General features: G+C 34.6%; 1 protein-coding gene and 1 long non-coding RNA gene across 2 annotated transcripts in view; both read right to left on the bottom strand.

The window, feature by feature from the left end:
- Window positions 1-27,416, bottom strand: part of LOC128556992 (uncharacterized) — a 44,618-nt gene extending 17,202 nt beyond the window's left edge. Inside the window, exon 1 of the long non-coding RNA XR_008370966.1 lies at window positions 26,878-27,416. This is a non-coding gene — a long non-coding RNA (uncharacterized LOC128556992). The remainder of the gene's footprint in view (window positions 1-26,877) is intronic.
- Window positions 575-15,966, bottom strand: LOC128556991 (uncharacterized). The gene is made up of 6 exons (XM_053543319.1): window positions 15,841-15,966; window positions 8,408-8,539; window positions 6,554-6,682; window positions 6,017-6,124; window positions 4,429-4,573; window positions 575-2,720 (listed from the first exon to the last, which is right to left on the bottom strand). The coding sequence occupies exons 1-6, from the start codon at window positions 15,889-15,891 to the stop codon at window positions 2,581-2,583; spliced, it is 705 nt and encodes a 234-aa protein (XP_053399294.1). The 5' UTR covers window positions 15,892-15,966; the 3' UTR covers window positions 575-2,580.
- Window positions 27,417-27,830: the final 414 nt, after the last annotated feature.

Below are 27,830 nucleotides of genomic sequence, written 5' to 3'. Positions count from 1 at the left end.
ATAGGTGAGGGTCTCTTTAATCATGGGCAAATATCTTAAAAACAAGCACACGGATATATACAATTTATTTTACCATATTATACATCATTTGTTAATCTATAGATTTGATAAATTTCTTTAAAATCTACATTGTAGAAAACGTAATGTCATCAAAATTATGATTTTCCAATATTTTTTCATAATAAAAATTTGCGTGAGGTCCAATATTTTCAAATTATTCTAGGAAAAAAATTATATAATCTCTCTTTCATTTGCCGAATTTTCTAAGTACATTCTGAAGTTTTGAAAAATCAGGGTTTAATAAAAGTCTACTTGTAGAAAGAAATCTTACCGGAACGTGCATAACGGTTGATGCAAATAACATAATAACTCTATATAATCAAAGTACAAAAAGTGTCTTTATTATATGTAGGTAATACAAATATTCGTTAATGCTTATAAAAAGGATCTGCATTAGAATAGTGCATATACGAGGGGCGTTCAATATGTAATGTTACTCCGTGTGTAGTTCCGTAACCGCTGGTTATTTTTAGATGCGGCTTTTAGCACATTAAAGAGCAATTTATTGGCAACTTAAATGATAAAAATCGACAGGTTCAAAGTAAAAATATAACCATTTTAGTGAGGTGTACTCAGGTATACTGGATCATAATTATAATTTAGGTTTGTCCTGGGCATCCAGAGTCTCAGAAAAATAGAATAACATTTAAAATCACAAAATTCTATCATTTTTCTATGAGGTATAGCAGTTTGTTATGCGTTTGCGTTTGTTTTAAACTATCTTTTGCCTTTTTTAATTTTACAACACAGCTAAAAAATCTACACTCGAATTTGATTCCATCTGGAATGGGTGTTGAGAGCGATTAATCAAAGTTGTAAGAACTAGTTTCGCAATCGAGTTTTAAGATACTAGTATCAACTTAAAATACAATAATTTTTTAAACGATGATTATCGCGCCTGACAAAATTGCAGAGGCTTATTGTACTCACCTTATCATTTTTGAGTAAAAATATACACACTCAATTTAAAACTGTTATAAACTTTTTTATTTTAGTTTTCATATGTTTTTGTGAAGATCATGATTTCTTTTATCTGTTTAAACAGAAAATTGAACAATAGTTCCAGTTGTTGAATAGTAGAATCAAGGAATTGCTTAATACAATCTCAATATTTTGGACATAAAATTGTCTAGTATACCCGAGTACACCTCACTCAACTGATTATATGTTTACTTTAAATCTACCAATTTAATTTAATTTATATAACATTGTGTTGCCAATAAAATGCTCTATAATGTGCCGAAAACCGCATCTAAAAATAACAAGTGGTTACGGAACTACATACGGAGTAACATTACATATTGAACGGCCCTCGTAGCAATTTAACTTGGAATGAAAGCACAAGAAATGTCTATTTTTCACGTAAGTGGCAAAGATGTAAAAAAGGGTTCTACATTAAAACACTGCGCATAACATAATAACGCTACATTTTAGTAATCAAAACACAAAAATATATCTACATCATAAGATAGAAAACACACATATTGGTTAATGCTACATTAAGCATTGCGCATAGAATGATAACTGAACATTGTAGTCATAGATATTTGTTTGTGTTCATAAAAACAGTTCTAATTTCTCTTGATATGACTGCTGAAGTTTTGACTCGAAGAATACCTTCGTTTGTCGTTATAAGTTAAAACTTTTTGACAAATCTTTCACCACTATTGAAATTGGCAAAATTCGACCATTTATACAAATCAAAACAGATAACCTGCCATAGCCTGTTTTCCAAATATCGTACAAATAACTGAAATCATTTTCTTAAAATGTTCTGTACCTTCAGAATGTAAGCTGTTATTAACTTATCAAAATTTCCACAAAATCAAACAACAATATCATATAAATTTAATCATTATATGACTGAAAAACAGTCAAACCGAGTCTGCTATTAGTTTTGCTTAGTTGTTTAATATTGAATTCAGCATATTCTCGACCTAATGCAAGTTTTACATTATCATATATCTGTAACATTTTTCAATGCTAACATTAAAACACGCAAAGTAATTTTTTGATGAACTGTGATACACGTCTGCTACTCTGTTATCGTAAAATGTTCAATTCAGTCAATAAGTATCAAATTACTTTTAACTTATCATAGTTATGATAATTAAGCTCCGCCCCTTTCAATGCACTCTGTACACCTGAAGGTATCGCAAATATATAAAACTGCAATCTTCAAAGAAGTCAAAAATAATCTGTAAGAAAATCATTTGGAAGCATAGATCGCAGAGTAATAGCAGACTCGGTTTGATTGAGTTTGTTAATGAGTGGTAATGAAATGTGCAACACCCTTCACACGCCTTAGCACTGGCGTAAGCAGAATTCTATCAAAACAAAAATTAAGTGGACTCTATGATCCAGAAAATACAACAACACTAAATTCCAGCCATGATACAAAGAAAATGTTATAAAATATTTTGCTACAACAAAATGGATGAAATGTTGTGCCAAATCTCTAGTACAAGTTCTTTTTAAGAATTTAATAATATATGAGTTGACTGGAAGTTCACAAGTCGTCTAAAATGTACAGCGGGCACCGCAATGGATTCTCAAACCCGAGCTCAAGGTAGGGTGACAAAGGGTTTTGCATTGCTTCACGACCCTGTGAATGCTTCTACGCCTGCGGAACCAAAATTTCTGCCTGCTTCCGATTTTGTCTGAAAATATATTGTATTACAGATTACAGAGTTTAGTATGGCTACAAAGTAAATCATTTTCACATCAATCCACTCAAAATCACTGATATTTCTGATAAGGAAACAGAATCGAGATAATTTAAGATGGTTTGAGGATTCGCAGACAAGTACGTCTAAATACTAGTACCCCGACCTGCAAAAACTAGTAATACGTAGTATCAGGCACGGACAAGCACGTGGGTAGAACCATCTAACTTCTATTAGCGAGTTGGTTGGCTTACCGACATGAAACAAATCTACATCCCTGGTGGTTCTTCGAACCTCAAGGGCAATTTATTCCAAGTCAGCAACATTGGAGGCCCCTTTCATTTTTTCAACATCTCAGACGCTTCTTGAAATACTACAGATAACGTTTACCCAAACAAGTCCAAATGCCTAGGGCAGTTTATTGCCAGTAGTATACTTTAGTATTATTTTGAATAGTTTGTTTGCCTGTGATTTGGACGTTCTTAAGATATTGTTTATATAATGACATGATATACATGCACAAGAAACATGAAGCACAAGTGTAGCATTCTCTGTTTATGCTATAATTGTGCCTAGGTCTGGTGTTGTTCTGTTCTTAATAATGAAGTTAAACCTAAGTGATAGCTAGCCAAAATCCACACCAGTAAAACTAAACTTTGATAGTTTCTGTCCATTAGTTCTAAGAACATGCTGAGAAAAGAGTTGTTTTTCTTCGAAGTGCAACACAGTCTTTTGCATTTTATTCTGCAGTCATCAGCAGTACCTTTAATATTTTTACATCTATAATAGGTATAAGAAAAACAATTAATATTTTTAAAAAGCTTTTTTGGTCTTTTTATTTTCAATTAATAAAATTATGTTGCACTTTGGACATTTCAGCCCTAGTTCTCTTTAATCGCATTTCATGCTCGTAATACAACAGATATAGACAATAAAATATATGTTAGAATACCCGGAGATGGAAATTCCATATATGCAACAGATATAGTGTGTTTAAACAATTCTTTCATATGATAATGAATAGTGAATTCAAAGTCGACTTTAAGGTGTCACACTTTTTCAGTTGCACAAATTTGACCCATATTGTTAGTTCTTATTTTATCAGTTTTAAAGATATGTCTTTTAAATTTTAAGTTTGCATCAATGTTTAAACAACTAAAATGCTTTCTCTGATTCTTGAATAAATGTTTTAGATACTGTGGTATTTCACTGAGCTGAGGTTAAAGCAAATGCCTCCTGTTTTTGAAAACTACCCACATTAAGATAATAGATATACCAGACTTACATGTGCTTCTGTACGTCTGCTTTGCATCCTTGATAATACTGTGCACTTACGTACCGTTTAAAATCGGTCAGTAGGCAATGCATGTTGAGTCTTTAACCAACTAAAAGTTTCGTCATTTTAATTTTCATGCAAATTAGGTATATCCCGGGTAGCGGCTACTACAAACCTTGAGTTGAAGTTCGATAAGGCAGCTCAACATAAACCTAAAATCATCAGTAACATATCGCAACATTGTTCACTTTTCCTGTTTACTGACCTTTCATAGCCCAACCGCTTAGCTCTGTAGGTAAGAGCGTTGGTCTACGGATCTCGATGGTACAGAATCCAGGAATACTGGTTAGGTTAACTGCCCGCCGTTACATGACTGAAATACTGTTGAAAAACGGCGTTAAACCCAAAACAAACAAACAAACTGACCTTTCATTTTGTAAGTTGTTATCCAATATATTTCGGCCCCTTTACATGTATCACGTGATCTCTCCGACAGTATACTTGGGTCGACTGGGGAAGACCTGTCTATGTAATAATCAATCTCTTCTGAGATCGTCAAATTGTCCAACTTCTGTAATTTTCGTATAAATAAACAGAGTCAAATTTCAGATTGTTTTCGTACAAATAGGTTTTGGGCTTTTTTGCAGAAAGATAGACAGTTAGTGGTATAATTGCATAAAGAATACATTTATCACGTAACTGCTAAGGAAAATGCCCGATAACACTTGTCTGATACTTTCAGTAACAAAATTGTCCGCGCCCATATTAACGGACTATTCTTTTCCTGATTCAATCTTTATAGATTGTCTTACATGTAAATGTATAAATCAATTTGAATTATTTTTATAAATACCACGGTACAAAATCGACTTCTAAATATTCCTAAAGATACAACACAGAACGGTATTTAGTCGGCATTTAAAATAGTTAAGTGTCCTTGATGCTTGTCGCCATTTATTAACTGGTAACGTTTCTTCTTTTTTTGTTAGAAATTAGCTACTTAACATGTATTTGAGGATTTGTTTACTGTTATTTGTGGACCTAAAGCATTCGTTATGGATGAAGTTTTTCTTGATTCGTATTTAATGGCGGAAATGGAGAATTAATCGTAAAGAGACCGGACATTTGTTTTCAGCCAAAAGTATTTTGGCCGTTACGTACTTTGTCTGAGCGTTTGCTTGGTTTTTATACGAATGGCCGATTACATAAGAAGGATGTTTGGTGTAATTTAAGGTGTGTTTTTAAAGGGTCGGAAAGTCTTTGAAGAATGCAAGGGTGGACTTATTGTTATGAAATAAGATGCATACATGTATATATATTCTTCCTGGCAGTTTATGTAGGTTACAGGATAAATAGAGTAACATAATACTGTTCATGATATCAATTCGGTTTCGGTAAGCCTCTGTGCTTCCAGCAAATATCAGCCTCGCCTGAAAACACTTTATATCAGAAGACAGTAGCCTGTTCTTCTCTATTTTACACGTTCCGTTCTTTAAACTCTGTTTGATATGCTACTGTATACCTGTCACCCAGTTTGTAGATAAAGCTCCTTTCATACTGAATTTTCCTGAATCCACGAACGACTTCCGTGATAAACGTTGGGTACAAAGCATCAAACTATATGGCTTGCTTCCAAGGAAGATGTTGTTCCGAATGTTTTGATGGCGATATATGTAGGATAAAATAGTTTTAAGACTTGAAAAAAAATCCGTCTTCCTCATTTCACACTTTAACGAAATATTCTTATTATATAATACATTTAAACATTCACGCCCGACTTTCATCTGTTATTACGAGTGTGTACAAGTCATTACGAGTGTGCACATTCATTACGAGTGTGTACGTAGCAGAATCTGGTCACTTAATTATAAAAAGCTTCCTAAAACTACCTGTTTAAAGATATCACGTGCGTTATCCTGTGTTAGAATAACTGACCGACTAAGACAACAGAAAGTCTGTTAAAATGGCATTTACATTCTAACGAAACAATTAAAGAGGTAAATATACAACGTACCATATTTTTGAGTTCATCGGCAATAGGTGCATGAGTATCCCTTCGTTCAAAACTGGCAACATAGCAGACGACATAATCATCTTCTACCACTTTCATCACCATAAACCCCTGTACATGCATCAGAAGGGGACAATATTATCCCGTGAAAGTAAGCAAATCAACAGATGTATATTACCGTAAACAATTAATGCTTTGTACTGCAAAGATTTGTTTGTTGAATTTTCAAAATCGATTAGACCACCCCACCATTTCACATGCATGCTTACCAGGGTAGTCAGTAGCCACCATTTCACAAGATTCTTTACTAGTTTTTACAGAATTGCATTTCATATGCAAAAAATGTCATTTCAACGACTTGCACAAAATACTAGAATACAAAAATCATTTATCCATTTTTTTTATCCTTTTATACAGAACAGAACATGCAGAACAGGTTATTGTTTCGTACAGGCTATGCAGATACCTGACAAAGAATTACGATGTATGTGAGTTTCTCATTTCCAAATGCGCATAAAGAAGGTAAAAATAGTCACATACTTTACTGTAGTCGAAAATGATATGAGAACCATCTTCAAAGCTAATATCTTCATCAGTGTCTGTTACTGTAACAGTCTCATCTATGGTCTCTCCGTCTGTTGTATGGAACTGATACTTATTAGAAAATTCCTGTAAAAGGATGCCTATCTATTATACATGAAATATAGTGTTGCTTTCTTATATAAAACATTAATTTATGTCGTAAAATCTAACTTGCGAGGATTCGAATACATGTATAAAATTGCGTGGTCCTTTAATTTTCGTTTTTCAGAGCGGACGTCTTATAAAATCCGTCAAATACATAAAAACGCACATAAACACAATAAAAGTCTTTGGTGGTTATTGCCAGTATAATCAGCTGTAATGGTGACAGCGCCTTATAATGTGTTAATATGCGTTTGTATGCATTTGAGACCCCTTGCTGAAAGTTCAAGGTCATACTTAGAGGTCGAATGTCAATACGCTATTTTTCCTGTTCTGTCCATAAATATGTCATCATTTATGGGAGGTCAAGTGTCAGTAGCATTGTTTTCCTTTCTGATACATATGTCTGTCATACATCAATGTTAATGTTACTTGAGACAAATGTTTCCCATAATGAGACAAACTCAGATCACTAGCTTGAAGTTCAATGTCACACTCTGTCAAAGTTCAGTAGCTTTTTTTTCTTGTCCAGTCCATAACAAGGGATTTTAACACATCTTGGCACAGATGTTCCCCATAATGAGACGACTTGTATTGCGCGAACTCAGGCCCCTAGTCCAAAGGTCAAGGTCACATTTGGAGATTAAAGGTCATTGAAAGTTTTCTTTCCGGTCTATTACTCTGTCATCCATGAAGGAATAATGATGTCACTAAGCACAAATGCTCCCATAATTAGTCGATTTGTCATGCACAATGCTCAGACCCCTAGCTCAAAGGTCACGGTCATATTTAAAGTTCAAAAATCAACATTGATCTTTTCCTGTCCAGTCTTTAAAATGTTTGAATGTAAGCTCATGTGTCATATGGACCCAATGAGTTTGTTATAAGGTCGCTCAACACAACAAAAATGAAAATGTTGCAGGCTCGGTTTGATTGAGCCGGTTCATGGACGGTAGTTAAAATGCATGCTACCATCCACGCCCTCTAGCCCCGGGTTGAGCAGAACTCAACATTTACACATGCTAAAAGTACAAAAAACAATTTAGAGACATCCGCAGATGTGTTCATACGGCGGTGCACATGGAACCTTCAATGCTACACTAGAGTGTAATTCCATGAAAAGCGGCGTATGGTCCCCAGTTAAAATAATGGGTTTGCCCTAAACGAGAAAACAATGAGCAGAACTAAACAAACTGGAATTTAGAAAGGGGGTCTGAGGTTATGGCGCCTGCATATCACAGGAACTGCTAAAAGGCAAAATTAAAAAGCAGGTACCATATCCAAGAGGTGATTAAACAATACCCAAAGCTATGAAAGCGGAAGTATTGGAACCATTAAATATTATTGAAATTGAAATTGAAAACTTCTTGTTATTTTAAGATGTTAGAAGCAATAGACAGTAGCAGATGTTTATATATGAACATGTTAGTCCAAATATTATGTGTTATAAAATATTGTATATATAGCGCAATACTGTATATAAATCATTGATAGATATCAGATCAGGTTGAGGTATTAGTCAGCTTCCAGAAGGAGACCTTATTTCATTGTAAAAAGCAATAAAGGAGAGATAGCACCAACAACTGTGGCAGCCAAAAGAATAAAGAATGCGGTCGTAAGCACGTCTTGATTTTTTTCAACCAACAAAACAGCTGTAAGGGAAAGAGCAACAAGAATGGCATCCAAAACAAGAAAATGATGCAACAATACCTTGAAAGCGTCTCTTGAAAGTTTTCCTCCAACATAAACAGCGGTGATGGAGATAGCGCCAACAGCTATGACAGCCAAGAGAATAAGGAATGCGATTTTAAAGTAGTTTGTTGCCTTCCTTTCAACTATCGGCTAGAAGTAAAAGAAAGAATACTCCAAACAGTTGTAATATGAAATAAGGCAGAACCTCAAAGCGAGCTGAATGAAATCAGGTTTAGCGTAAAAGAAATATTATTACAAATGAACTATTCGCCACTCAAAAGAAAGTGAAAAGTCGCGAGAAACTTTTAACTTGGAAGTTTACATTTAGTGTCGTCATACCTGTTACAGCGAATATCATACTTTGCACAATTTACGCGAAGCCGGTGTCATGGTGACGTCATTTCCTATTCGCCGCGTTCTCGCTCTAGGATTCATGAGGTCAGACACTGCTATTAATTTTCCCATATGCTTACATTGTAAGACATGACAGTGTAGGACCCTCTTAAAACTTTCATTGGCACATAAGGTGTCATTTTCCCTATCAAATAGCCTTCCAGACACAAAAAAATACCATTTTCATATGGGTATGCAGGATCCATTTTTTTTCTATTTCCATTCATAGACAACCACCCTCAACTGTGCATGGAATTTAGTGGTGAATTTCCAATTAGTACTTACTTCACTAAATTGCTAATTCCAGAATTAAATATATAGCCAGGCAGCTATAAAATACCTCAAATTGCACAGAAAACATTACATTTCAAGATTTTAAAGATATTTTCATGATCAAAGGCAACACCCTTTTAACCAATCAGCTGATGTCTCATTGACTCAAACGGGTTTCCCTTCACACTTTTCAGCCAATCCGAAGCCTTGTTTCTAATAGCATTATCTGACCATGACTGTATTTTCCAATTTCTGTCCAATGTTTTATCTTTTAAAAGAAAAGAAGCATTTTTTTTTAACTAACTGGAACCCTTTCTTGCATGATGTTTGAGTGATGAATAATTTTCAGTGATCGAATGAAGTTCTGTATTCACAGCGGAGAGAACTACTTCCTGTCCGCTAGGGGTGCCTTGTTAGCTTCCGGCGCGAAAGTTTTTAAATCCACCACCAGTGAAAGTATACTTGCGCTACCGTAAAACTCGATTTTCGAGCTACCTATAAAGTAACAAGTTATAGAAAGGTTCGCATTTATCTTTTCAAGCACGCGCCAAAGCGCTACATGTCCTATTCTAATAAGGCCACAACACTGCTTTTTTGTCTGTTATCTCAAGAGTAGGCGACTGAATGTAGTCTTTCACATGGCCTTTGTAGTTGTTAAAGGCACTCGCTACAGTTTTTCCAGACGGGTCGATATTTATCCCAACCCCGTGCCAATTTGGTTTCGATGTAGCTCACTGCGGACTTGGTGCGGTCTTCTGCGCATGCCCGGAAGTGATTATCTAATGTCGCGTACGGCAAATTATTGTATGTTCGCATGCATTTAATGTACAAAATGTTTAATATACTGACTAAAGGTTAGGGTAAGTATCACCATGGTTACAAAATATATACATTTAAAGTACTTTTAGTTCAAATTGCTTCAATCCGACATATACTGGAGTCTGTTATTTATTACCAGCGTTCAAACTCTGCACTGAGTCACAGCTGTTTCTAATCCCGTACCGTACCCGTACCGTACATTCGTAAACTACAGGTTTTGTTAAAAAAAAGGGTGGATACTTTCATTGTTCAATGCCATCAAAATGCTTCAGAAACAGCTTAAATTCCGCTTATTAAGAAATCTGCCGTTTGATAATTTTAGATATATATTTCTAAGTCATTTGCTCAAACACTGAAAGAGTATTTCGTACCAACCTGCGTTGTATAAATGCCCGCCACACCCCACCTCGTTGTAATTTGATTTAAGCGAAATCTAATATGGTGACCTATCAATTTTCTTTTTGTTTTAGATTAGGTAGACATAACCAAAGGTATGTGCAGAGTTTGATTAAATTCTATTATGTGAAACTTGATAAAATAGCAGAAGTACCAACTCAAAACTGACAAAAATATGCAAAAATAGCACTTGGGTCTGCTGAACAAGTATTCCTTTCTTTACAAAATCATGTTCTTTTGATTTCTCTGAGCATGTTTCAAATAGATATATTGTTTTCCGTTATAAAAATGCTTAGATAATCAAATTTATGCTTATTATTGTACTTTACTGAAAGATATTTTAGGATTACAGAAATTTTGAAAAATGTTTAAAATAGCACCATATCTAGGGGCAAATTAGATTGAAACAAAGCTGGTGACCTAGAATTTTTATTTCATTTTTCAATACGTCTTAACATGATCTTTTAATACAAAACATTTCATCAAAATCTATTATTAAGAAAAAAAAACGAAACTGTAGCGAGCGCCTTTAAAACTATAAAGATGACTATTTCGTAAATGATAGCCTAGTCCCACCTGAAATGGGATACTGGTTGTTGAATCGTCCTATTGGAAAAATACTCTATTTTTGCTAAAATGCCGATATCTCGCTACCTACATGCATGTGCTAAAGTATTTCAGTTTTTTTCTGAGTTCATGCACTAGCGATTCATGTTTGATTGCCGGTCCTATTCCGTCGCTCATTTCACATAAAAAAAATCCATTTCTTATATTTACATTATATTTCCTCTCCCTTTGTAAACAAGGTCATGTAATAAATTGCCCTCATTTTATTGCATTTGATATTAAAATTAGCTTCCCGGTCATTCTGTTCCCCAAACGGAACAACTGCGACGTCATCTAAAGAACGTTCTCCTTTACTGTACACGGACCTCATCAAAACAGCGACCCGTTATCACTAAGGAGCGTTGTCGTAACTTTGACGCCTTTCCGTTTGTCATTCATACAAAATGAACGTCATAAATTTCAATATAAAAAGATAGGTCGAATGTAAATATATAAAAATGAAGTAAAAATATTATGTAATATTGTATTCTTACATTTTGTATTTTAATTGGCACAACGGTTAACCTTGGCTAAGGAATACAGGGATACACGAATATATATATAATCTTCTCAAAATTATCCGTCATTGTTATAGACAAAGACATTTAAAAAGAAATAGAGCAGCAAGAAGAAACCTTTTAGAGAGTAATGTTTTACAGTTCTTTTTCACGAAAGCTCAGTATGACATATCTTTATTAAATGTACGAATTGCATCACAGTATTTTTCCTACGATTAATTAAAAACATTAAACCCCGATACAATTTGGATAGGTATAGAAGGTCGGTGCACTATGTTACTTGCCAAACTGTGTAATATGTGTAAAAAGGAAAAATAATTAAAAGAACACCCTTTCTATAGTCTTCAAGTTTATTTCTTTCTCTTATCGTGGAAAAAGTATTTTCGAATAAAATAAATAACCACTATTTCTTAAACGACCCCTTTCAAAATTAATGACCGATATCCCTAACATTGAAATGCCATACTGAAAATAACTGCCAAAAGAAAACATTATTCTATATCTTGAACTTGATATTTCACCAAAAGAGTTAGCTGAGTGTCAAAATGGACAGTCAGTGGACACTCAAGAAAGACTTCCATCTGTTCCTAATACCATCGCTGAAGATCCTAAAGACAAGATAGCCGATTCAATGATAACCCTTCAACACAGCAGGTGGTTTTTTACTCATATTTCTATGGTTAAAACTTAAAGCTTTTATGCTGGATACACCCTTAAATTCAATTATGAAACAACCAAGGAATTGAACTGGTTGCAAAATGTCGTATGACGGCATTAAAGACATAGCAGTCCAATTAAACATAAGTGGTTTGCAGATTTTTATATTGTTGAGCCGATGGAGTGGACTATTATGACCGTTTGTCACTATATGTTGGAGGGTATTTTCCACGAAGCTATCTCATCTGATATACATGCGTAACCAGAATGTGTCTCAATGGTAAATGACAAATATTTGAATTCAATTAATGTAATAATATCAAATTATGTACAGGATAAACAACGCCCGTGCAAACTTCTAAACAAGCGAGAATTTGTAATTCGTGAAAATATCTTACTCTGCCAATACTGGTATCTTGAATATCACCGAAAAAACATGTTTTGAATTTTGTCATACTCTTAGAACAATATGTTTTGAATTACTTATAGAATATCAAGAAGATCTAAACAGGCGCAATGTCATTAACGATTTCATCCCATTTTTCAAAAGTCTCACAATACACAGTAAAGTTTTATTTTAGAAGTCGAGTGATTACAATTAATAGGTTTGATAGGTGTAGATAATGACAGAACAGAATGTTTTATTCCGGACTTATACACAAGTACATCGTCTTATATACATACAGTATAAATAGTAATCATAATCACATGAATATTTACAGGGCAAATGGAGTTATACAAAATAAAAAAAAAAAAAAAAAAAAAAAAAAAAAAAAAAAAATAAAACACACACACATTGAACTGGTACTGAGGCTGAAAAATTATTTATGTTTACTCTATTGAGAACTCAAAACTGAGCTTCTTAATTACCTTGTATTCCAATTTTGTAATTTTCAACCACAGGACATTTCTATAGATGCTATCAAAACACTTTATCATATCGACAAAAACAACATACAGTCGCCTATTTTCTTTGAGATACTTTTGTATTAAAGACATAAGCACAAAGCATCTATTGTAGACCGCACTTTCCGAAAACCAAATTGTGCCTCTGAGACAATATTGTTACTTTCACAAAATGATTCAATTCGAATATTAAGTACAGTCGTAAATAATTTTGATAGGGTAAAATCCTGAGTTTAACACAGCGTTAAATAAATTGCAAACATGAGCACCTGTTATATCAATACTTTCAATAAAATATTCCAAACGTGTCTCCACACTCCCTATTCTACCGTTGTTCTTCTCAAACTACGCCAAAAGATCAGCGTTCGTGGAACCTTTCTTCGCCTGCTCCTCAACTTTCTCCGACATACTCAATCCAGCGCCCGACTCACTAAAATAATGTCTATATCCATTTTTATTTCATCACTTCCGTATAATAGTGTTAGTCTCATTTAAAATGTCACTAACTGCTATTGATTCCGACTCCTCTGACGGACCTCTTTGTTTAAATAGTTTACTGTCATTCCATTTATCAGAGCCATTGTACCTACTTTGTCTATCCTTACGTTTTTTTCTCACTGGTTATATAATGTCAATATAATAGTTCATTGTTTCACGATAAAATTCTTACCGATCCGTGCTTAATATATATAAAAATATTGTTTTTCATAAATTTATCTCCGCTACACAAAATCACGACTGCCACTATACATGTCACGTGATATCAGATGACAAATATGACAAATACACAGTAAACATTTGTTTTTACAAATCTAGCGATTACAATTAATAGGTGCAGATAATAACTTTTCGCTAGAATATGGTTAACAACGAGAACAAAATGTAATACTCATCTTCGATATGCCTTGACAGCGACGATTTTTTGTTGTTGTTGGGTTTAACGTTGACGCGACACAATTCGTTTTGGCCATATGGCGACTTTCCCGCTTTATTTGTTGAGGAAGACCCCAGGTGCCTCTCCTAGCATTTAGTTTAATAACTGCATCTCCCCGGCATAAAAGTATCAATTATTCGAGCAACAACTGATTGTCCGTATTTGAAAACATCATCAAGAGTGCGTGAATTATTGTTGATATAGTAACCACACCTGACTATGTATAACGTTTTCTAAATCATACGAAAAAATCTGCGACATTCTTGACAGAAATAGTTCTCACGGAATACTAATTACCTCTCGAAAAACTGCATTCCCTAACCGGACATCAAAATTGTTCAGAAAGGAAAGGATTTTACAAACTGCCTCACAGGTTCACAAGGAAAAATATTTAGCAATGTTACAAGCAGAAATTAAATGCACAAAAAGTGCGTTTAATTAATGCAGTTCCTTTGTCATTCATAAGAATATTTGGTAAATAGGTATAAAAAGTAAAGAAATCATATGAAATGACTGAACAGCAAACATTGTAATTGTTAGACTTTCATCTTTCTAGAATTTTGCTAGATTTTATATTTACTACGAATGAGTTTACCAGAGTTTGCAAATACTTTGTCGCAATATCATTTCGCGTGGGGTAAATAGCAATTTGACATGAAGTTATACGATTTAATGAACTAGTAATGGTACATTTATAAGAGGTTAAATTATCTATGAAACCAGCTTTATGTGATTGTATATGGAATTAAGGAATCCAACTTAATTTTGCTGATCATCAATGCGAACTTTGAAAATATAACCTTCAGAGATGTGATTAGTTACCAAATCATATTTATTGGAAGGACTCAATGACTATAAACTTCCTTATGTGAGACGTAAATATACTGTAGGCGTTAAACGATGATGACATCATATACCACCTAGTATGCTGGACTAAAACATGCATAGAGAAAACTTCTGATGATTCCTTTCGGAGATGTCTTTAAATCAGGTTTAGGGGGAAGTATGTATTAATTGGCTTTATCAAGTTTATTAAGAGAATCGACACTATAAAATAGTTTTTAAGCTATTTATGCTCTAGAAACAGCATTCTAAAGATTGCACCATGTAACAGATTTTTGCGTTCTGACTACAGTGCCTGGGCATTAACTTGACCAGACATACTCATACAGATAAGAAGGGTATATAGATATGTATCAGTATGCAATATGATTATGGAAGTAATAGATAATCAGATTATTTCTACTTTTAATCGACGATACTGTGCCATTAAACAGGAATTTGCTCATTTAACATCGTTATTTAGTCATTTTCTGACGTTTATGGATTATTATATGTTTTCATTTTAAGCATAATAAATTCCATTCTTTTTTTAATAAAAGTGTTTTATCTGCTAGAATAAACATTACCTGCACTAAATATATCATTTTTACAATTATAACATAGTTTTCAGAGACATTGGCACCTGAAATTATTCAGCAGTCATACATTTTCTGCCTTTCTTATTTTCACTTTAGCCGCCATATTTATGACGTCGTAATTTTTCCTGTCGCGTGCCCGGAAAGAGATACACTGGAAATTACGATAATTCACTTCAATCTACAATGTGGTCTCTATTTTTCTCACGGCGGCCCATATCACCACAAATCGCCATGTACTAATTATTTCATCACGGGCGGGCACCAGTTTTTTTTGTCAAATTTTCCTGCTTTGCGTATTTCGCTCATTTATTTATTTATTTATTTTCTCGTAACTAAACAGAGTTACGGAGCCTAATAAAATAACGTAGATCACACATATGCATTTGAAAAACATAGACGGACAGACAGACCGACAGACAGACAGACAAACAAACAGATAGACAGACCAGACAGACAAGACGACAAATAGAAACATGTGGATAAGTAGGAATTTAATGAAAATATGTGGAATAGATAAACTTTTCAAACCTGAAGAACCGTTTCTGACTTGTTTAATTCCATTTCTTTTCCCAATTTCATGGAGCAGAGAACACTCAAGTTTCAAATGCGTACGATGCAAATATTCTCACTCAAATGCTTGTGTTTATACCTGGCTTGCTTTGAGGCCTAGCCATCTGTGCAAAAACAAACGAACAACCAATCAAAAGCAAGAAGTACTTAAAGTTAAGATCTTGCTATGGTTTATAGATATACCCAGTCTGATTTTCACGAGGCTTGAAATTTGACATGCCTGAGATCTTTTCATAAATATTATTATTAACGAATGCATAGGGAAATCCTCTACTTACTTTGGCGAACAATTTGCATAATCGTATTCGCAATCTTTACGATGAGATTTTGCTCAAACCTAGCGAATCGTTTGAAGAAGAGCTATCGATACCTTTTCTAATATCTGAAAGAGATTCATTCATGGATGTTTTAGAACAAGCTTAGTGAAGATCCATTGAGCGGTTTATGGTGTAAAGCCGCCGGAGTCTGAGCCTCACAATGATGCTTTTAACTGCCCTGCGTAACAAGATTGAACCATAACTTTTGGACATAGTAGTAATTCTTCGGATGTGTCAGAAAGGTCCAATATAAGAATTATTATATACCTGTAAAAATTGGAACGATAACGAGGCTGTGTGCCTCACGCGCTGTAAAAGAACGTCGGAACGTCAGCATTTTGCAGTTCAAATTGCCGAATGAATTTTCATTTTGTGGTTCAAGATATTCATTGAACCTGGACGTTGCTTTTCAAATACACAATATTATTTTGGACATTTCCGGCTTTTGAATTGAATGTTTTAGTTACTTTTACGTTTTGTTCTTTGAAATTACAAACTGTAAACTATTTTGTATTTTGGAGTTCGAATTGCAAATATTTTATATTTTGGAATTCAAGATATGATATATCGATCCGCGATTCGTTTTCTTAGATAGATGATAATTTTAGATGTCCCTAGGTTTAGCAGCCTTATTGCGTGAGGTTAACATCGTGGCAGCCTAAATTTAGCAACATAATAGTGTGGAGTTCGAATAAAATCTGGAAAGTAGATCCCTCGGAAGCACCGAGAACAAGGCAAACAGTGAAAATTGCAGACTCGGTTTGAATGAGTCTGTTCATGAGCAGTAATGGAAAATGCAACACTGCCCACGCCCCCTAGTACCGGCTTAAGCAGTATTCAATCTTCGAATCTAAATGAGTTGAAATCAATGATCCCGAAGGACCAGAAAATACAACAACACTGAGATGAAGTCTAGCAGCGTAAAGCTCTAGCAGCCTAACAGTCTAGAGCAACCTATGAGAGTTTCTTTTATGAGCTGGGCTTAACGTCACTCCGACACAATTATAGTTCATTTGGCGGTTTTCAGCTTTTGGTGGCAGAGGAATACCCCAGGTGCCCCTCAGAGCATTATTTCAGGCATTGGCGGGCACCACCAGGGTTTAACCACTGGCCTTCCGTTAAAGTTGGATGCCTTTCTGACATCAAGAATCCTACATCTCAAGCGAGATTTCAAATCGGTAGCGGTGAGGGGAAGTTAGCTACCACGGAGGCCCACTTCATGTTATCTTGTCCAGTTATTGGATTCACTGGCGCGTCAGCGATGTATAAGCAAATATATAGCTTCAGATCGGAATGCACGATTGGTATTCGCACATCTCATATGGACCCATCATCGAAACTTTAAGCATGAACTGATACCTAGATAAAACCATAAATTGTTCACAAAGCCAACCTGATGGTTTCCTCACAGTGAAAAATGAAAAAAAAAAGACACCTGGTGCGGGGTTTCGAACACATAAAGATAAAAGCGGATACAAACTACAGACTATGTCTCAAAGGTATACAAGATCTGAGTTTCATATTTGAAAATATGAACATTCTCTACATATAGTTTATCTAAACATAGATAAACAGGTTTATCTGTATGAACAGTACTATATGTCCTAGGTTAAAAATGAGACGTAAAGCATGAAGAGCTAAACACAGTATAAATATTTGCTGCTATTACAAAAAGTTTAGCCAATGATTTATATTTAATTGGAACTAAATCTCAGCATACCGATACATGTATACAAACTGGATGTTTGGATGTTTCAGATTTAGAGCACCAATTCAGGCGAAACATTTTGCCACAAAGCCCTTGATGCGAGAGTCTGTCAAAAATGAGATTCTTTTGTGCATTCTGGTTTCTACGGCAACAACCGAGCGCTCGTTTTCTACAAACATACCTACAGAACACTTTGCTTATTAAACCTCGATATATACAATTTTGACATGTCGAAATCTGTTTGCACAAAAGATCACCCGCCTGACTGCTATTCAAGTATCAATGACATGCAATAAAACAGAGCAGTGGGATAATAAAAATGATAGTCATCCGTTATCTCGAGTAAAACAAACGTGACAGTAAATATAACATTGCTTACTTTGTTAATGGTTGCAATAACATCTATCAATCTATATCCAGATCTGAAACCAGAAATACTATGTTGCAATTAACGCAGTTTGAATTTGTCTTTGCCAAAATTAGATGTTTAATTTGACTAAAAAATGTTAAGTTTACCGTGAGAAAATTTGAAACATTTGCAATGTGCGGGTAGATACATTTATAAAAAACCTGCCAAAATGCTGATGCAGACGCAATGTATGAAATTAAACTTTGACGAAGATTTCAAATACGATTACAACAAAAAAAACAAACAACCTAGTATACTTTTAATGTGCGAGGTATCAGAAACCTGCCAAAATGCTGATGCAGATGCAATGCATTAAATTAAACACTGGCGAATATTTCAAATACGATATCAACAAAATACCTAGTAAACCTTTAATGTGCGAGGTAACGTTCCATTCATTGCCTATGTAATGGATATTAAATGAAAAATAAATATATAATGATAATGACAGCTTTGTACACGGTTCGAATATGAGATTTTTTTCACATGTGTAGCAGTTAGATGCAGTTACCCAAACTGCCGTAGTGTTAGGTCCCTTTGGCGTGAGCGGGTCTTGGCAGTTGTACAATAAAATATATCATAGAATGCACAGTGTTTCAGTGACGCAAATGTTTTGAAACATAACCGTATATCTACTGTTACTATTGATGTCTAGTGTACGAAAACAGGCGATATATTGTGTAGAACAATTCACAGAACTCTGATTCTTCAATGTTCTAAGTCTCAGCCATGCTAGAGCGATACACAATTTTATGGTCAAGTTAATTAGGACTCTTAATTGTAGATAAAGAATACGAAAAATGGTTGTATTCCTCAAAGTATCCGGGGCTGCTCGAGCTGCACTTTTTGCGTTTAGACATATCACGACCCCTGAGTGGTGTGCTAAACTATGATTTTAAATAATTACCTTCGTAATATGTAGTACAAATGTGACAAATAAAATATATTAATGCTGGAATATAGCAAGAGAACACATCCCTTGCCGTTAAACATTTTTCAAGGGGAGACCCCTAAATCTCAATTTGCTGGGAAATGGAGACCCCCTCCTTCACCTATCCCATACTCGCAGTATGCATCGCTGCTTCGTTTGTAACTATGCTCCTCATATCTAACGTACAGTTCAAAACCATCCAGGTACGCTCCTGTAAACACGTCATTTCCAAAACATATTGTATTATCTTCAGCTTTATTTGTTCTTCTAACACGGCTCGATTTGTTTTCCTATTAAACAAAGAAGGCTGAAAACTGTGTGTAATTATTCAACAATTCATTTTCTGACGTCACAATTATTATGTCATAGCGTTAGACGGCATAGCGGCGCGCTGGAAAGGAAATCAGCAGAAATCAGGCACATAACCTATTTGATGGATATCGTCAAGGACGTACGTAATAATATTTGTTAACGTGTTAGAATCGAAATAATATATCTGAAACAGTGATTCGCTCATGAATAAAATTATTGTTTGGAGTTTAGATGTGAAGGAATTATATCACCCAGGGTTCGCCCTCGTGATATAATTCCTTCGCATCTAAACTCCAAACAATGATTTTATTGAACGACAAATCACTGTTTGGGATATATTATTTCTTAAATTATACAGGCAAATAATAGCGGGTTTTTAGAGATATAAGGACTTACACACCTATAAACGTATTTAAATTGCAGTAGTATATATAGCATCTAGACATAGTAGTAGAGATCAATCAATTACCCAAATTATAATCCTACCTTGCATTTACCTTTACACCTGTATGACGAAAATTAAAAGGCAGAATGCAGTAACTGTGTAGTGAAACACTTAGTGATAGGTCATTTCATTTAAATGTCCATTTTCATGGTAAATATTGAAGAGTTTTTTCTTGTTTTTATATATAATGTGTGATATGGTATAAATAAAATTATATCTAAATTTCAGCTTAAATAGTGGATCTGAATTTATCTTATAAGTCTTAAAACTTTTTATGATGTCACACAATATGCATGTATTTGACAATTATTTTGCATTGACATAAGTTCTTTTTGCAATAATCCAGTTATAATTGGGGATTAAATATTTATCAATGGCTAGACAGGTAGGACTATCTACTAGAGCGAGTACATGGAAATTAAATAAGACGTTTCAGAAAATCATCAATAACATGCTTGAAAATGATTAGAACAAGACTTAAATATTATATTCGGTTTAAGATTATATATATAAGCAATCAACGTTAATATTCTTATTGTTTTTCATAATTTGAAATTTTAGGTACTATCCCTATAGCATCTTATAAACGTATAGGTGATGATGGCAATACTGATATCATAGAGTGTCTGCATGTGCTATACTGACGGTGGATGAGGATCTATCAGAAAACCCCGAGGAAAAGGGAATTTGCTGTGAGGATCTTTAGAGCATCTCATCTCTTAGACTCAAACGTCACAGAAATTAATCCGCTCAGTACTTTGTATGCTCGTGATGCTGTAACACAAACACAATACAGCTGAGAAATTTCATAACGTTCGTGCTGACTAAAATGTTCGATCAAGCTAAACGTAGAAAATACGTGCAAATTTACTTCCATTCTCAATTTTGAAATATGCGTACACGTTCAAACAAAATAAGCCGGTATTTTATAATAACATCTCTTATGCCATGCTTTATTATTTTAATGACATTGCATCATCAGGGTGCAATGCACATGCTGAAGTGTTAACGTCTCAATGCCACGAAGTAAGATTCAATGTTCACCGGCTATTGTTCACTGGTTGGCTGATTGCTGAACACCACCCTAATTTTATCTATATTTGGATGTTCCTTAGTATCCGATAAAGTATGTGAGTAAATTTGCCCAGCTGTCTGACAATGGTATGACACGTCTTATCCCTTGCATGATCGTAAGAGCGGTAACAGTGTCTGTACATTTAGTTGGCTGTAACGTGATTATAGCAGTAAAAGTTGATTTCATACCTCATGTTTTCTTTGAGGTAATGAATGAAAACCAAGTGTTTAAGACCTGTTTGTGACTGTCCCTTGCTGGTTGCTGCATCCATAAAACCAAATCACATCGATTGGAAGTCCTTATTTCAGAAATGTAAATAATAAGCGATGAATATGTCGATACCTGTTGCCTAGAATGCTTACACGAATCTGTGGTGACTTCATTGTTATTGGTAACACAATCTTAACAAAACAAGATACGTGTTGCTATAGTTATGTAAAAAAACAATTATGTGCAGAGTATTCCATTTGTCCAAAAACTGCTAACTCGAATCGTTTCACGTTAAGCATTTATTTATGTGAAGTGACACGAATGTTTGTAGTAAAAATAGCTTGAACGTTGGCAGTTCTGGCCAATCTTGGGACTATAACTTGTGTTAAAATATTTATCTTATTGGGAAAAAAAATCGCAAACATTAACTAGATAACCAGAAAATTTCCCCGTCTCAAGATATTTATTTAGCTAATGCCAATCTGTTAACAGGTAAGTGTACGTGAATTTATTTTGGCTAACATATGTCTTTTAACAAAGCATGTTTTTATTAGGTTTCTTATAAGGTCAATGGGTTCAACCTACAATTTCCGTTGCATGCGTATTTGGAGTGTTAACAAACGTTTTGCAGCCATGTTGGAATCCATTGGAGACTATTACGCATGCGCAAAATTATAAAGAGCACCACTTCCTCTAGCACATGTAATAAACAAGGTCATCTTAAAGGAGGGATATAGGGTGTTTTCTTGCTGGAGTATCTGGACAAAGACTAGAAACAACTTCATTCGGGCAGAATACTGGAACTGTTTGATAAAATACCTTTCTCTATATTGTCTAAGATATTAGATGGCATGTATTAGTGCTACAGTTTCTTTCAACCCGCCCACTTAGCTCAGTAGGGAGAGCGTTGGTCTACGGATCGCGGGGTCGCGAGTTCGATCCCTGGGCGGGGCGTATGTTCTCCGTGACGATTTGATAAAAGACATTGTGTCTGAAATCATTCGTCCTCCACCTCTGATAATTCATGTGGGGAAGTTGGCAGTTACTTGCGGAGAACAGGTTTGTACTGGTACAGAATCCAGGAACACTGGTTAGGCTAACTGCCCGCCGTTACATGACTGAAATACTGTTGAAAAATGGCGTTAAACCCAAAACAAAACAACAACAAAAAAAAAAAACAGTTTCTGTCAGATAGGTTGAATATATCTAGGGATAATTCGCCAAATGCTTCTGTTTTGTTTTCTGAACTTAATAAAAATAGTTCACATTACAGAAAACATTGTTATTTGAATGTATCTGAAATGTATGTTGAAGTTTTGCTCAACTGCAAATGCCAGGCTTTAATTGTTTGACAAATAATCAACCCGTGCACAATTGGGAAAGTTTACTGTAAGAGTTTGTTTTGTTTATTTAAATTCGGTTCGTACATGTAAGTGCGTTTATCTAATAAATTCAATATTAGACATTCGAATGCATCATTTTCCTTACTGGATACTTTATATTACCACCTGTTGTAATTAACGACTGAAGAGAATAAAATTAAACTGTATATATCAAAAGCAAATTTCCATGGAACGTTATATGATGACATGATACTCTTACATGATGGCAAACAGCTGTACAATGAAATCCTCAAAGGTGGTCAGGCACATACATATAAGGTCTCTGTGCATAAAAACAGACATGTGAAGTGCTATAAGGAGGTCTGGCAAACATAATAACTTTATGAAGTGAAATAAAGAACGGAGACTTATGAGAGTACATGAGAAAACTGATAACAAAATTAATGAAGATAATTAAAAGAAATATAATTTAAAAACCTTCCAATGTTGCTGTAGTGCTAGGACAGTTTAAGTCTGGTACTAATAAATGTAAAAGATAAATGATCTAAGACAATATCAAATATAACTATTTAAAGGTCATATTTAAGTCTTAACAAATGTTCAACATTTCGATTGTAGGTAGTAAAGCAGAAAATCATTTAATAATTGATGCGAATATTATTTTAAATCTTAAGGTAGTTCTTCACGTTTGATAAACAGCAATGGCGTAGGGTCATTTATCCGGATACCGTAGAATGACTGGACCTGACATGTGGAAAGGAAAATCATGTTATGAATTAGTGGCAACCTGTGAGTAAATTTATTAAAACGGCAATGTTATCATCTGTCTAGAGGTAAACCATGACATTAAAATATTACACGTTATATAATTCAAAAATTGTCCTAAATCCAAGATGATTAGCCATAAGTTCGGATCTCTTTAATCATGGGCAAATATCTTAAAAACAAGCACACAGACATATACAATTTATTTTACCATATTATACATCATATGCTAATTTATAATTTTGATAAGTTTCTTTAGAATCTACCTTGTAGAAAAACGCAATGTCATCAAAATTATGATTTTCCCATAGTTTTCCATCATTAATATTTGCGTGAGGTCCAACATTTTCAAATTAATCTAGGGAAAAAAAGTCATCTCTCTTTTCTTTGCCGAATTTTCTAAGTACATTCTGAAGAAAAATCAGGGTTTAATAAGTCTACTTTGTAGAAAGAAATCTTACCAGAACGCGCATAAGCACCTTAAGGTAAGTTGCTGCAAATAATAAAATAACTCCACATTTTAGTAATGGTATAGTCAAAGTACAAAAAGAATATTCATTAATGCTCATAAAAAGCTCTGCATACAAATACTGCACATAGCAATTTAACTCTACTTTACAATAATAGTGAAACGAAAGCACAAGAAATGTCTATTGTTTCAAGTAAGTAGCAAAGATGTAAAAAGGGGTTCTACATTAAAACGCTACGCATAACATAATAGCTCTACATTTTAGAAAACAAAACACATAAAGATAATTACATCATAATGAAAGAAACAAATATATTTGTTAATGCTACATTAAGCATTGCGCACAGTATGATAACTGAACATTGTAGTCATATAGTCATAGATATTCGTTTGTGTTCATAAAAACAGTTCCACATTAAAACACTGTGCATCAAATAAAACTAGACGTGTGTCTATAGGACACTGGTGCCCCAGCTTCCTGTCACTGTACATGGTTTCTTGATTCCAGGTGAATTTATTTTTTGAAGATATATGCAACACAAATTTTTAAGCACTTTATGTGCATCTGTCACTAAATTAAGAACTATAAGTCTTGTCTTGCTGAGGGAATCTCGAACAGAACAACATGTGCACTATATTACTATGCTATATTACAATACTCTAAAGGTTTATGATTCTAGGTTAAAAACATTTTGACATACAAGCGTCATAAACTTTTGTGCCCTTAATGAATGTTTTGACAAGTCAAGCGCCATAACCCTGGTCTTCAAAGTGAAATAAAAAACAAAACTCAGGTGCACAAATTTCCACACTGAGTAATATTCTTACATGGTTTCATGACAAAAGGTCAAATATTTTTAAGACATATGCAGCACAAACTTTTAAGCACTTTGTGTTTGTTTTCCACTAGGTCAAGGACCATAACTCTGGTCTTGCTAAGTGGAACCCTTAACAAAACACCAGGTGTACAACTTTACATGTATATAACACTCCTCTAATGTTTTATGACTCTAAGTTGAGATACGTGCGATACAAACTTGACGCCCTTTTTGCATATTTGATTAAATCAATGCAATAATTCTGGTCTGGCCGAAAGAAATCCCAAACAAAACACCTAGATGCACAACTTCACAATGTCTTGCTGAATAATACTTTTATTATGTTTCATGACCCCAAGTCAAATAGGGTTAAAGGTATGTGCTATCCAAACTTTAATGCATATTTTAAACTAAGTCAAGGGCCATGACTCTGGTTTGGCTGAGTGAAAACCCCAGGTACACAATTTTGCATGATCCGAGGTAAAATACTGTTTGAGATACATGCGACACACACGTTTAGGCCATTTGTATGCATATTTTTAACTCAGTCAACAACCATAACTTTGATCTGGCTATATAAAATCCCTATTAAAACACCAGCTGCACAATTTCTCATGGTCAGTAGCAATATACTTTCATATTTCAGTTGTATCACACACAGAGAGTTTGAGGTTAATTTTATGCAATAACGTATCTTACGACTGAAAAAAGCATGTACCTTAGCCGAAATCTTCATTTACATTATAGTTCATTGTAACTAAATGTACACAGTAATGGTCACCGGCACACTGGCCAGTCTTTCATGCGCTGCAACACAATGTCACAATGTATAGTAACGTGAGAACTATTCATCAATTATATTTGATTCAGAAATACTACGTGAGCCTAATACACGGGTATGAAACGTTGCCTGCGGCACAAAATGTGCCGCACTAAAATGAAGGCATCGCGCTTCCGACGGCGCAGGCATTGCGCAGGATGTTTACAAAAATAACGAGCACGGTGAGTAAAATTGAATGTTTTTGGTTATTGTCTTGTTACAGTAAACACTTTTTAGAAATCGGAGAATGCAGCGGGATTTAGTTATGTCTTGCCGACAAATCCATGCCCAGTTTGTGAAGAAATATGTAATATTGTTTTTTTGCGCGTGTTTTTCATCGGATACAGTAACATGAAAATTACCAAAGCAGTGAATATTCCGAGTCATTTCACATCCTGCAGAAAAAGGAATGATGCATTTCTGTAGTATATCATAAAAAGACATGATATCTGATCGATTGAGATAAAATACATGTCAAGGAAAAGGCATATCCCCTCGTTCTGCCGACTTTTCAGTCCAGTGCCGCAGGCATCTCGATGGTGCCGCAGGCATCGCGAGAGGCGCAGTCATCTTGAATACTATCGTAGTCAGTAGTACGTGTAATTTCGACCACCTAACATGTATTAAAATCAATAACAATGTTGTTCCTCCAGTTATTGTGTAAAACAAATTTTTCTGAACCCGAACTTTGTAATATTAATAGCTATTTTAAGAAGTTTGCAATATTTTTCCTCGCTGTTTTGGGGGATGGGGCCAGATCCCTTCCAGTTGAGAAAATCACGTCATTTTATATCGAACTGGGATTATTTCTCCTAAAATAACAATATTCAGTTACCAAACATTTCCATTTGTAACAATTATTGATACTTAGTTCAAAGCAAGGTATGAAAACCAGCATTGGAACACAAAAACTGTCATAACATTTGTCATTTTTCAACCAATTTTGTTGTTTTTGTTTCAGCATCGAGTGTTTTTTCTTTACAGTTCGGGCGTACTTTTTATAAGCGGTGAGCTGAATCCCTCTCTCTCTGCCCCCCCCCCCCCCCCCCCAAAAAAAAAGTGAGAATCGCTGTTATTGCGTTCCAGCGTTCCAAAAAAAAAAAAAAAAAAAAGAACGCAAAAACAAACAAAAAATCGTAAAAACGTGAAACTTCTTTGGCTCATCTCGAGCCATTTTTTCTGTAACAGTACATCAGCACCAAATTTACTGTTAGGTCAAGATATTTAAATACGAACGAAGAATATTTAAAATTACTGTTCCCAAGTTTTGTGTGGAAAAGAACCAATGAAGTTGATATCTTTCGAAAAATGTGTCCAAAATGGGTCTTAACTTGTTCTGAAATTCTACAAAAGTATTAACGTACTTTACTCACTCTTTGTCGTTCAAATATGATTTAGGTCTGTGCACTGACTGTACACATAAAGTTTACGTCTGACGATAAGGAGTTCTGAATGATTTTCTTTTCCCTTTTAATATACACTGAATGCACATTCATCTGAAAATATAAAATTAACAAGATACTTAACAATCGTTAACTTCATAATTTGCTTCTTTTCCACATAAAATTTCTGAATAGTATCGTTGTAAGGGAAGTTTCGTGTTTTACGTTGTTTTTATTTTGTCTTGTTTAGTTCCTTTTCTTCGGAAAACCAAAACTGATTTTTTCGCCATTTCTTTTTTTTCTTCTTTCTTTCTTTTTTGTTAGGGTTGGGGTGGGGGAACTCAGCTCATCGCTAATCAAAATAGTACGCCAAAACTGTAAAGAAAATAAAAACAACAATACTTGATGCTGAAACAAAAACATCAAAACTGGCTGAAAAATGTTATGACAGTTTTTGTGCTCTAATGCTGGTTTTCGTACCTTGGTTTGAAGTAAGCATCAATGATTGTTACTAATGGCAATGTTTGGTAATTGAATATTGTTATTTTAGGAGAAAATGATCCCAGTTCGATATAAAATGACGTGATTTTCCCAACTGGAATCGACCTGGCCCCATTCCCCAAAACAGCGAGAAAGAATACTGCAAACTTCTTAAAATAGCTATTAATATTATAAAGTTCGGATTCAGAAGATTTGTCTTACACAATAACTGGAGGAACAACATTGTTATTGATTTTTTTTGTACTTTAATACATGTTAGGTGGTCGAAATTACACGTACTACTGACTACAATAGTATTCAAGATGACTGCGCCCCTCGCGATGCCTGCGGCACCATCGAGATGCCTGCGGCACTGGACTGAAAAGTCGGCAGAACGAGGGGATATGCCTTTTCCTTGACATGTATTTTATCTCAATCGATCAGATATCATGTCTTTTTATAAT

This window comes from Mercenaria mercenaria, chromosome 1 (genome assembly GCF_021730395.1).
Source record: "Mercenaria mercenaria strain notata chromosome 1, MADL_Memer_1, whole genome shotgun sequence".
Lineage (NCBI taxonomy): Eukaryota > Metazoa > Mollusca > Bivalvia > Venerida > Veneridae > Mercenaria > Mercenaria mercenaria.
The sequence above is the reverse complement of the archived record's forward strand: the minus strand, read 5'-3'. Positions and strand labels throughout refer to the sequence as shown.